The sequence below is a fragment of the Ahaetulla prasina genome, chromosome 1 (assembly GCF_028640845.1).
Source record: "Ahaetulla prasina isolate Xishuangbanna chromosome 1, ASM2864084v1, whole genome shotgun sequence".
NCBI lineage: Eukaryota > Metazoa > Chordata > Lepidosauria > Squamata > Colubridae > Ahaetulla > Ahaetulla prasina.
The window spans coordinates 147,198,541-147,211,881 of NC_080539.1; the positions used below are offsets into that span (position 1 = coordinate 147,198,541).

Consider the following 13,341-nt stretch of genomic DNA (forward strand, 5'->3'; position numbering starts at 1 on the left):
TGATTTTCTCTCTATGTGTGATACACACATACTTTTCTCTTTCCTTTTCTGTATATTAAAGCAATAAAAATACAAAATAATTTTAAGATAAACACTGCAGCATATTAAGTTAATTATTTTAGTCCATACAATGTCGTTAAAATGGCGACCTAGCTTGAAAATGAAAGGATATCAGCTAAATACAAAACAAGCATTATTTCATAATGACACTATATGCTGGGAATTAAAAAGCTAGATTGGTGAACCAAAGTACAGTACACTGGCAGATGAAATATTCAGAACAGGAGAAGCTTAGAAACATAATTAATGGCCAGCTACACAACATACCTTATGCAAGCTGTTTACTGCCAAAATGAATGGAAATGCCATTCATTATTTTTGAGATGTGTAGGTTTGTTGTTGTTGTTAATTAATCCACAGCCAAGAGAAACATCAGTAGATTCACTACATTCTGTTTACAACTCCACGCAGCATGTCTAGTGGTGCTACATGGACATTTGCTGGCCCAAGATTTGACGTTAATTAAAAGCTCATATACAAAGTGAATGACCCACAACTCTTAAGTGACCCACAACATATTTGTTGAGTTCTTTTTTTTTATATGTATTTGTCAGAATATGATAGATGACAAGCAACCAATTAAAGCCAGGATGATGGCATTGGTTTATAACTCAGGGTAGGGGGTTAGTTTTAAAAATCTTGAAGGAAGGAAACAGATTACCGGTAGGTGCTTTAATACACAAAGAATCTGCCAAAGAGAGTAAGAAGCAATGTGAAACAAGACACCATTTCCAAAATGAACTGCATTTAGTTTTCTAAATAAACTGATACTGAAGAATGTGCACAGGAGATTGACATGGCAATCAGTCAATTAAGCAGTATCGCTTTTCAGTATTATGGGCCTAAGCACTTCTTGATCCCAATCAGAAATTGTTAACTCCAATTTTGTAGCCATTACAAGAATGTTGCAAGGATAACAGGCAATAGAAAAATTATACCTTACCTCCCTCCTGTTTTGAGCCTGAAGGAATATTATGCACAAATGAGCACGCACACAGATACACAATTACATACAGACAAGCTTAACCTTTACACTCATATACTGCATTTCCTCCTGCACATTGCTTAAATTAACTCAATTTTTACAATTTTGAACTCCTCTTGCTGGAAGGGCACGGCAAGCCATGAGACTCGCATTCTCTGCTTCCACTCCCCAGTGGAACTACAGAACTATAAAGGATAAATGATTTGGGCTTTTCGGGGTTCTGATTTATCGTCTGTGTGGCTTATATTGCTATAGAACAACGATTAAAAGACATTGGTATGAACTGTTGTCAGTACCCCAATGACACAGAGAGGAAACTGGTGATTGTGGTGGACTGGTAAAACATGGGTCAGTAAAAGTTGAAGCTGAAGCCTGACAAATTAAGAGACACTCCTGATATCAGGAAGATCACCTTCGTTGAGTGAAACTGTTATTTTTCTAAAAGAATGGTCATTTATTCTGTGCTTACGGAGTTAATGCTACTAGTGAAGGAACAAGGAATGCTTTTTCAAAGGAAATGCTTTTTTTCAATCTGTAACCATCCTTGTATAGGCAGGCCACAATGACACTGGTAGGCTTAAGCTTGGACTCTTGCAATAAGGTTTATATGGTAGTTGCAGCTCATGCATTAAAGGAGAAACAATCCTGACTGCATGCTGTCAGAGAGCTGCCCTGGGTGCCAGAATATTGCTGTGCTTGAACTGAGAAAGTTTGCACATCTTAGAACCTGGATGCTGATGGATCACCTTCTCTCTTATATAATTGACCATGCATTCCTTCATCTCTAGAGAAAATGCCATCTTGAGGGAGACACGTCCGGCAAATAGCAAATGGATAGAAAAATTCCGACCTCCATTTCCCTTCCCAGGTCTTACACATTGTACAGAAGACTTCTTATTCATGCATGAGTTCAGCTGAAACTATGCTGTTGTGTTCCTCTTGCCTGCAATGGTTTTGCTGCTATTTTGTCTCCTGTTTTATGGCTTTGAATTAGAGTACATAATTTTCTATGAATTCTTGCTTTGTATGTTAATTAAAAACAGACAACACATTTTACATAAACCAAATAATGAAGCTTGGCCTACACATCATGAGGAACAACTAAAAGATGTGTCTTGGAGCTTAGCAGAGAAACTGTGAGTTCTTATTGGAAATGCTCAGAGAAAGGCACATGGATCAAGATCAGTGCAAATGTTTGTCACACATATAACAATATAAGATGGTTTGATTCTTCTTTTACTCATCATGATTTATTAGCTTAGATATAAGAAATACAAACAGCAATTTAAACTAAATCCAAAGGAATAACATTTACATTCTTAAACACAGTACCTAATATGAAAACTTTTTTTGTTCAGAAGAAATACAGAAGACCCTTGGCGAAAATAATTTAAGGTTGGATTTTGAATTAGTAATGAGACCATATTAAACACACAATATATTAAATGCAGCACCTGTCGTGTAGTTCATTCCAATTAGTTCTATGCTTTGTTCATTATAGAAAGGCATTAAAATTTATGAAAAATATTATTTTTGAATTTATTTTCTAAAAAAGCTTGAAAAATATGATAAGAGTGATCCTGTAAAACAAGCCTGATCCACATAAATAGAAGAGCCCTTATGGATCTCTAGCAGCCTTATTTCCTCTGCCAACAGCAGCATGGAACAAAATAGGGGAATTCCACAAAATCCAACAGTGTTTCCATATCCCTCTCCAATGCAATATCTAGCTTTAGAATGGAAAACTGAATATAAGAGACATACAGTATGTGACTCTTCTGTTCTTTACAATCTCCTTTCTGTAAAACAGAGGGCTGCAGTCAGGGGTGAAATGCTCCTGGTCGGACTGGATCGCCTGATCTGGTAGCGAAGGCGGCGGGTGGTTCGGAGAACCGGTAGCAAAAATCCCTGCCCCCCCCCAATGCCCAGCTGAACTGCGTGATCATCAGAGGGTTTCTTTTAACTTTTAAAAGCATTTTTTCTTTGGCTGAAAAAATGCTTTTAAAAGTAAAAAAAAAAGCCTCTGATAATCGTGCGGCTCAGCTGGGATCGTCAGAGCCTTTTAAAAGCATTTTTTCTACCACCTCTTTGGCCGAACAGGTTGTAGAAAAAATGCTTTAAAAAAAAAAAAAGTTGGCCACGCTCACCCAGTCACATTATCCCCCCACCAAGCCACGCCCACAGAACCGGTAGTAACAGATTTTACATTTCACCACTGGCTGCAGTGGAAATTAAGACCATGACAAGAGTGCTTTAATGGATCTTTCCTACAGGAGCCCACATTCAACTGAATCAAAAAAGTATAAAATGATCAGTCTTATGTTTACTTAAGAAAAGGTTATCAATCGAAAGTATAAGGCCATTTTTAAGTAAATACTTTAGTTCAGTGTTACATAATTAGCAGGAAAAATGCCAGTCCTGCCGTGTAAACTTCCTTCCCACCAATCAAATTGGGAATCCGTTTTTGTGGTGACCTTGATTTTGTCTCCAGCGTTAAAAGTCAAATCTCCAGGCTGCTGTCCTTGAAAGGGATATATGGCTGTCACAATTGTAGAATTGAACTTGGAGTTTTCTGGGAAAAAAAGAAAAGAAAGGAAGTTAGCTTTGTACAAATTTAGCTGTGTCATATTTTACCGAGAACAGCTAATTTCACAGTCCAGAAACCTTAGATGTCTATGTAAACATCTGAGGAGCTGCCTAGAACAGCAAGAAATAGAGAAATTCTTAGTCAAGATATCACATTTGTCTTCCTTTACTTTATTTTCTTAAAGGATCCAAATGCTTTTGAAATGGTGCAAAACAGCTAAATTGGCCAAGTTAATATTGTTGTTGTTGTTTCTTTTTCATTCTAACACAGAATTGACAAATTGTTACTTGTTTAAAGTAAATTAACTTTAAGAAAGTGATTGACTGGACTGCAAAGGCCCTAAATCTTGAGAAAAAGATGTTCTCAACATAACTAAAAACACATTTTGAAAATATATTGAACTTATTACTTGCTTCTGCATAAACAGGCAAGATTATGCAGTACAAGTTTACTTAATCATTACGTGCATTAAGTTCTTTCAATTGTAATTTTTAAGTAGAAAGCTTTCACAAGATGGTGCTACAGTGCTACCTTAAAAAAAATAGATCTAAGTGACCGATTCATACTGATCCATTAATCTGTAACTTCTGAATCAAAGTTGATGATAAAGTCATGAGTTATGTTATTAGTATTGCTACATTAGAATAGGAAAAAATAGTACAGAAACAGGTACACGTCAGCTGAAAGAAGGCACCTCTGGCCAATTTTTCGAGATAAACTTGAAATTTGCGAAAGAACATTTTATGTGTACAGCTTCATTTACTGTACCTGATTCAGATATGCTGTTGCTCTCCTCTGTGATTTCAGAGGAAACAATATCATAATTAACCTATCCCAGAGAGACCTAATTAATCTAGATGAAACTTCCAGTTTATTAAATTTTATGAACTGCATATAGCAGATTTGTAAATGAGACATGCCTATATTTTAATATCTAGATATTTTACAAAATAATCAGAAAACATTTGTTATTTATCATTGATCATGATAGCAAATGTTGGTGTGTTGTCTGATTTTAGCAGCAATATTTGTTCTCCTTTTTATGTATTATGCAGTGTTTCTCAACCTTGGTGACTTTAAGATGTATGGACATCAATTCCCAGAATCCCCCAGCCAGCTAGTTGCAGTCCAAACATTTTAAAATTGCTGACCTTGAGAAACACAATATTACAACATTACCCAGGCAAAGTCCAGTATCTCCAGTGTAGTGCCACAGAACTTTGAGTCTGACATGTCATCTGGCACATACGCTCATATAGTTTTTAAGCCCTCTTCTACTAAGAGGTGACCTATAATAAACCAAGTATATTGACAAAGTCTAAGGCCACACTTCTCTTCTCTACATTCTCATGAAGCAGATGTTGGGAAAGTTTTAAATGGCTATCCAGAATGACCTAACATATCTATGACTATTAATTTGATTTAAATACAAAAATGCCATGTTTCTTTTTTTGCTCTCAGTACTGGAAAATACTTGCAGCTACTGCAATAATATATCTACCATAATCTTCAATCATACTTTTGTCAGAGTTTAATCTTAGTAGAATGCTTGGATCGTCTCCCGGGGGATAATTATGTTGCAAAAGGAAATTACAGACTGAATGTTTTCCAGATTTCCAAATTTACTTCTGAAAAGTCAATATCTACCTGCTAAAACTGGCATAAAAGTCGTTTTGTTGCAATGAAAGAGTAATTAATTATGAAATAAACTTTCACAATGAAGACAAAAACATTTAGTTATTGCAGCAGGTAGTAATTTTTTTAAAAAAAAATCCAAGCTATTATCTAATATTCTAAATGCTAATTTTACAATAGGGCAAAGGAAAAAAAAATCTATTTGTAGATATTACTTTGATCCTTTATTTTCCTACTGCTCTGTCCTGGAGAGACCCATATAGAACATCCACTTATCTAATTTTAGAATAGAATAGAATAGAATAGAATTTTATTGGCCAAGTGTGATTGGACACACAAGGAATTTGTCTTGGTGCATATGCTCTCAGTGTACATAAAAGAAAAGATACGTTCATCAAGGTACAACATTTACAACACAATTGATGATCAATTTTGATTGTTAAAATATACATTAATAGTAATTGCTGCAGTGCATTGTTTTCACAGTGTCTAAGCCTGGACAGGCAACATCATTAAATACAACAAACAAGAGAATCCATGCTACATTTTGTAAAACATGCAAGATTCTTGTATTCGGACAAGATTCCTGAAATGATATAAGACAAAATAGAAGCAATGGTAATAAATATGCACTTGTTTATAAATGAATGAGACATATTCGTACTCAAAAAGTGAAATTTTAAGAGGAGATATGCAAGTCATATGTTTAATTCCCTTCCAAATTATCTTTCAAAATGCTTTATTTCAAATATTTCCACTCTCGGGTCCCAAGTACTGCCCTTGGTGACTTCATGTAAGACTGGGAAAGATTCGCATTTGCAGTTCTAGAAAAATATTGTTGGTCAATAGAGACAAGGTTGAACTAATTAGTTTTAACCTGGTATAATACACCAACTTATGTTCCACTTCCGATATTAGAGCTGAAATAGAAATAAATAAGATAGATACATAAACAACAGATGAGGCTGCCTCCAACAACTACAAGCTTAGTAACATTTAAGCTAGTTTTCCAAACTAATGGCTTCAGATATGTTACTATGGCCACCATCGTCAACCAGGTAGAAAAGTTATCTTACAGGCTTGCATATCAGCCTTCGGGTACTTCTACAAAAAATTCAATGGATCCATATTGTTCCTGGAACTGGTATTTACACATACATATTTTTTTCTATCTCTCTGTACTGGTTGAGTATTGTAACCTTTATTACTTGCCTCAAAATTCAAGCTACTGCACTGCTGGTTGGAGTGGATGGAGAAGAGTTTTAAAGTTTTAGTGATATTTTCGATGACTGTCTGAAAGACTATTGCACACTGTAAAAATTTATTTCTTTGGCAAAAACAGCAGAAGTACCACGTTAAGAATGCTAGAAAAATACATGTTTCTAGTGCCTGCCTATTATTCAGTAAGTTTAACACAATGGCATTGGCCCAAAACACACATAAAACAAAGACCTCAATTTTCTAGTCCTAGCATGCACTGACCTCAATTGCTATGTGCCTTTGCAATCAGCTGGCTCAGCAGGAGAATGGATTTTTCAAGCTTTATTTTTTATCCTTGCTACACAGCCTTTTTTTTTTTGTCATTTCAAGAAAGTACATGCCAAAAAAGAGGCTTCCTTCAAAACGATGACAGAATTGATCACAGCAATGTTTATTGTAGCTGAGCCGTTATAAAATAATCTTAGCAAGATTCCTGTGATTTCCTGCTTCAAAGAACAGCATTAAGGGAATTTAGATTAGTTAAAAAAGCAAGAGAGATACTATTAAATGCATGATTACTTGTCTTTAAAATCAGCTGTTAAGTTCTATCAGAGAATCACAAAAATAGATTATGCTCTCATAAATCTCCTTAAAAGGGGAAAGGATTCAGTGTTGCATGTCATGTTTTATAAACTTATAGAGATTATACTTTTGCTTACGGATCTTCAGATATTCATATCTATCAATCACCTTGATCTGGCTTGCTACCCTCATAGTTTATAACTAACTATAGGTTATTCCCTTAAAATTATTACAAATATATTGGAACCCAGTTTATGAGCATCAGTTCTGATTATCCCAAAACAGTTCAACACAGCGGCCCCTAACCTTTTGGCCACCAGGGACTGGTCCCATGGAGAAATGATTTTCTATGGACCGGAGGAGGCATGGTTTTGCATCCTGCCTGCATCCAACGGATGGGGCTTCACTTGTTTGCGCAACCTGGTGCCGGTCCATGGAAACCCCTGGATTTGCACATCTGCCCAACGGAATTGGAATTCCACTGAAAAGTCAATGGAAAGTCAATGCCCAGTGATAGGAAGACTTATATATAAATGACTCCATAAAAAAAACTTTGAACTACCATGTCGGCAACGGACAAACTTGAATAGGATTCACATCTCACATGGCATCTTCCAGGATGCTCTGTATAAATGGGGCATAGTATCCCCCCCTCAGTGTGACTATGGGATCTCACATCAAACTATTGACCATATCATAACAGGCTGTAAGCCGAGGGCATATACTGGTCCCGTATCTGGTTTCTTTTTAAATTTAAACAATGCTAAGCTTCAATGGTTAGATGGCCTAGACACTGATATTTGAACATAGATCTTTTTTACATTTATATTTTATTGGGTTCTACTAATGATTTATATTGATATATTGACCATCAATTGTGTTGTAAATGTTGTACCTTGAGGAACGTATCTTTTCTTTTATGTACACTGAGAGCATATGCACCAAGACAAATTCCTTGTGTGTCTAATCACACAATTGGCCAATAAAAAATTCTATTCTATTCTATTCTATTCTATTCTATTCTATTCTATTCTATTCTATTCTATTCTATTCTATTCTATTCTATTCTATTCTATTCTAATCTAGTTGAATTTATATTGCTAGTCCATATATGATATGCCATATGCTAAATAAATAAATGTACTGTTTGATATGATTACCACTACTGTGTAAAATGAGTATGTTGATCTATGATTCCAGGTGACATAAACAAAGAGCTAGTATTTGCTCAGCACCTCGGTATACATATATTAGGATGCCTAGATATACATATATATGCACCGTAGTGCAGAGGTCTCCAACCTTTTGGACCTCAGGGACCACCAAATGCATAATTTTAAATCCTGCAGACCACTGAGGTGGGGAAGGCTCAGCTGCCTTTTGGGCCTACCTGTCTGCTTTTGCGAGGCCTCCGGGTAGGAGGCCCAAGAGAAAGCGCCTGGTCCAGGCACACAGCCTGGAAACTTCTTTTGTGTTCCTTCTCTCAAGAAGCTTGGTCAAGCTGAATGAATGAAAAGAAAGATGGGCAGACTGACAGTGGCTTGTTGACATTGGTGGGAAAGTCAGTCCCATGTTCCAGAGTTGTAGTACTCACAGGACTAGCCCTTTGGTCATCTCGGAGCAGTGGGTACACCGGCCTGCAGGGGAGCTCCCTGGCAGGCCAGCGCACCCGGGTGGAGGAGCTGCTCCAGTACAGTCCTGTGACTAATACAGCTCTGGAATATGGGACCGGCCCGTGGTGGGGCTGGAAATCTCTGCCATAGGGGTGGCACGTGCAATGTGCAACTTTGCAGGTGGTACAATGTGCAAAAGGACCGGAGCCCTTCCGGGCTAGAACGAGGTAATGGTGCTGTTGCAGTGGGGGGGTGGGCAGCCCAAGTGGGCCGAAGTGGCAGTGGTAATGGCTGAAAGGTGTGGGAGCGAAGTGCTACTTGCATTTGCGTAGCATCAGCATTCCGCCTTCGCCATGGTATATTTGCGCCAGCTGGCAGCACCAAGGCACCCCTCGCTTGGGGCTTGGAGCGGTAAACTGCGTCCAGGAAGCACTACAGCAGAGAGAAGCAGCCGTAGTCAACCCTAGCTTTGCTGTCCATTCCGGATGCCTAAGTTTCCCACGCCACTTCAGAGAGCGCTCCTTGAGAGACAAGAGTTTGCAGGGGGCCGATCTAGTGTCTGGGCTGGCTACAAGAGAAACCTTCAACCTTGGCCGTATTTGAGATTTCTAGCTGCAATGGACAGCAAAGCTAGAGTTGACCCCGGGCGCTTCTCTCCGCTAACAAGCAGCCAAGCTAACTGCCTGAAGGACCCCATCCTGTTCCTGAGACTCAAAGCGCTGAAGCGCGAGCGGTGTGGGAATTTTGGCTGGGCTCCTCGAGAGAAATGCAAAGATTTCTCTGCGGACCACCAAAATTTTCTCAGAGACCACTGGTTGGTGACCACTGCCATAGTGTACTAAGTACTATATGTATACTAGGCTTCTGGAAAAGTAACTAAACAACTAAGGAGCCCTAGTTACTATCAGTGTTGTCTTTGGACAATGAACCTGTTTAATGGAAAATTATGTCCCTTTATATGTGCCAGGTTTTAAACAAACAGATCCTTGCTATTTATCACATCCTGACTCTAACAAATAGCCAAACTAGAGTTATTTAAATTTTAGCATAAACATGCAATATCTCTACAAGTTGTTCAAAGGAATAAAATGCTCGCAAGAACAGTGAAATTAAAGAACAAAATCACTTTTATGTTTCTATAGAAAATAAACTATATAGTTCAGAACGCAGTCCTTTGCTTTCTCTGACCAAAGGAATTAAACCCACCATTAACTGACTGAATAATATGTAATAGGAAACATTTATAGCCAAGTCCCTGACTGCAAAGACAGGCATACCTCATTTTATTATGCTTTTCTTTATTGCACTTCACAGGTATTGTGAGGTTTCTTTATAAGACATTCCATCAGCAAAAAGATTACAACTTGCCAAAGGCTCAGATTTAGCATTTTTTAACAACAAAGTATTTTTAATTGAAGTATATACGTTATGGGTTTTTAGAAATAACTATTGCACACTAAGCATAGTATAAACATAAATTTTATATGCAATGTGAAACCAAAAAAAATCTTAGGTGTCGCTATTTACTTTATTGCAGTAATCAGAAACTGAACTTGTAGTATCTCCAAAGTATGGCTTAGACAAAATGTTAGGACTTCACCAAATTCTGAACAGGACAATTTTATCCAGAAGGAGCTAAAGAATTTTTGCAGCACTTACAAAAGGCTGACAATTTTTACTATTCTGTTTAGTGTTTATGGCAGCTATTGCTGTCCTTGCAGCAACAGAGTGGGAAAACCCAGGCACTTGGTTGGGCAGCTATATAAATTAAATAAACCACATGCAATATATTGAAATTTCTCATTTGGAAAGGACATGTGTGAAAGTTTACTGCATTAGCAATTAGCTAATTAACAAGTGGAGGAAATCCCATAGTCCTACTGTATTGTATTCTGTTCTGTTCCCTCTCCTTCCTTCCATCCGATCCGATCCGATCCGATCCCATCCGATCCGATCCCATCCCATCCCATTTCCTTCTCTCTCTCTCTCTCTCTCTCTCTCTCTTATACACACCCACACACCTCTAACTCTGTTACTTTAAGCTTCTTTTAGCAAAACATCACATTCCAAGAATCAAATTCTTCTGGAGCAGAGAAAGAAAATAATAGCAGTAATGAGAAAAAATGCTGGTACTAGAGGTGTTTGGATATGGTGCTTTAAACTAAATGTTGTTTTTATGCTCCAGGATTGGAGGAGTTTGGCCAAAAAAGTTTACCAAGCAAGTTTTCTAGAATCGGGATGAATAAGAATATGTAAAATGAGAATTTGTTCCTTCCTATTTACTTTTTAGGGGGAGGAAGGGGAAGAATGGAGGAATGATAGGCAAAAAATGGAAGGGGAATATAAACTCTGTAAATTTTGCTCTATTTATTTATATTTGTCTATGACCATAATATAGATTTGATTTGCTCAATGTGTTCTGAAAACAGCCCTGAGCGTAGTAGAAAACATACCGTAACGTTTTACTTACATTGCAACATTCACTTTCTGATTTTTCCAACTTATTTTCCACTGATCCAATAAAAAACACCCCCACCCCCACCTTTGTGGGTCATACCTGTAAAGAATGTAGTAAGCAATAGTCCATATTCAAGCTGAAAGGCGAATAGGCTTGCATCAAACATCACTCAATCAGAATAGAGCTGGAAGGGACCTTGGAGGTCTTTCAGTCCAGCTCCCTGCTCAAGCAGGAGATCCTATACCTTTTCAGACTGTCTCTTCTTAAAAACCTCCAGTGATGCAGCACCCAAAACTTCTGAAGGCAAGCTATTCCACTGGTTAATTATCCTCACTGTTAGGAAGTTTCTCCTTAGTTGCAGGTTGCTTCTCTCCTTGATTAGGAGATCCATTGTTTTCTTGTCCTGCCCTTTGGAAAATAAATTGACCCCTTCTTCTCTGTGGCAACCTTTCAAATACTGGAATACTGCTATCATATCACCCCGAGTCCTTCTTTTCTCTAGGCTATCCAAACCCAAATCCTTCAACTGCTCTTCATGTTTTAGTCTTTAGGGCTTTGATCATCTTAGTTGCTCTTCTTTGCACTTTTCCAAAGCCTTAACATCTTTTTTGTAATGTGGTGACCAAAACTGGATGCAGTATTCCAGATGTGGCCTTACAACGGCTTTATAAAGCAGTATTAATATTTTATCTGTTTACACAACTTCCTTTTTGAAGAATACTAGACTGTCTTGCCAGTCCAGGGATCAAAATTTTGGCTGTTTTGATCATATGAGCATAAGAACACTAAAAGTTTGAAGAACTCTGGATTATTGGTATCTCATTTTCTTTTAAAGTAACACCAAAACGTAACATTCTATAGACCAGTGTTTCTCAACCTTGGCCACTTTTAACATGCATGAACTTCAGCTCCCAGAATTCCCCAGACAGCCCACGCATCTTAAAAGTGGCCAAGGCTGAGAAACACTGCTATAGACAGTAATTATTTGTTCTTCTATTCTGGTAGTCCAAAAGTGCTGAGATTCTAAATAACTGTAACCAATATACGTGTCTGTGTGATTCCCCTTACCAAAAGCTGTATGTTTTTAACAGCTTAATCTTCCCCAATCTCATAAATCATATCTAAATTGTAGGCTGGAATAAATTTCTAAATGGGCATCTGTAGGTGGAACAAGCAAGAACAAATGACAAAACAGGCACCACAACATTGCAACAGAAACTGCATCTCTTTTGTATCAGTGTTGTAAGATTCTGTGGACCTTTCATTATGTGGAGAAGTGGACCAGTATCACAGAAAACTTCATTTACTTCTATTCAAACAATTTCCTGAGTTCTAGAACTCTCTGCACTGACTATTATGATATTATTATACTATTATTATAATATTATTTTCCAAAAACTCTACACTACTAACCAGAGCATACAAAACATTTGCTAGACCTATTCTTGAATACAGCTCACCTGTCTGGAACCCATACCACATCTCTGACATTAATACAATTGAACGAGTCCAGAAATATTTTACAAGAAGAGTTCTCCGCTCCTCTGTAAACAACAAAATACCTTATACCACCAGACTTGAAATCCTGGGATTAGAAAACATAGAACTCCGCCGTCTCCGACAAGACCTGTGTTTAACACACAGAATCATCTATTGCAATGTCCTTTCTGTTAAAGACTACTTCAGCTTTAATCACAATAATACAAGAGCAAACAATAGATTCAAATTTAATGTTAACCACTTCAATCTTGATTGCAGAAAATATGACTTTTGTAACAGAGTTGTTAATGCTTAGAATACACTACCTGACTCTGTCGTCTCTTCTCAAACTCCCAAAAGCTTTAACCAAAAACTGTCTACCATTGACCTCACCCCATTTCTAAGAGGACTATAAGGGGCATGCATAAGTGCACAAAAGTGCCTACCGTTCCTGTCCTATTGTTTCCTTTCACTGTATGTGCTTGTATATAATGTTGTGACAAAATAAAAAAAAATACTCACCAATTGGAGTGTAGTTCTTGGGAAGGTCAGGATAAAGTCTGTTTGATGTTCTTGGAGCTATAAGAAGAATTCAGAACATTACTATGTTAGTTAACACATTCTATATGAGGATTACTTCCTTTCCTATTACAAAGCTAGAACTGCTGGCCCAAGCTAGTCAGGAACTACAGTATTAAGAAAACAAAGAGAGGAGACTAAATACTAGTTTACCACAAGAAAG

At 37.5% G+C, this 13,341-nt stretch overlaps 1 protein-coding gene across 3 annotated transcripts in view; it reads right to left on the minus strand.

Annotated features, from left to right (window-relative positions):
* Positions 1–2,280: 2,280 nt before the first annotated feature.
* The window catches only part of SH3YL1 (SH3 and SYLF domain containing 1), a 34,285-nt gene continuing 23,224 nt past the window's right edge, over positions 2,281–13,341 (minus strand). For 2 of the 3 annotated variants that reach the window (XM_058177674.1, XM_058177657.1), the window contains 2 exons: positions 13,122–13,178; positions 2,281–3,617 (listed from right to left, as the gene is read on the minus strand). In XM_058177674.1, the coding sequence (XP_058033657.1) occupies positions 3,424–3,617; positions 13,122–13,178 (251 nt within the window). In that variant the 3' untranslated portion in view covers positions 2,281–3,423. Of the gene's footprint in view, positions 3,618–12,682; positions 12,748–13,121; positions 13,179–13,341 lie in introns of all 3 variants that reach the window. The other variant, XM_058177665.1, reaches the window with a different exon arrangement.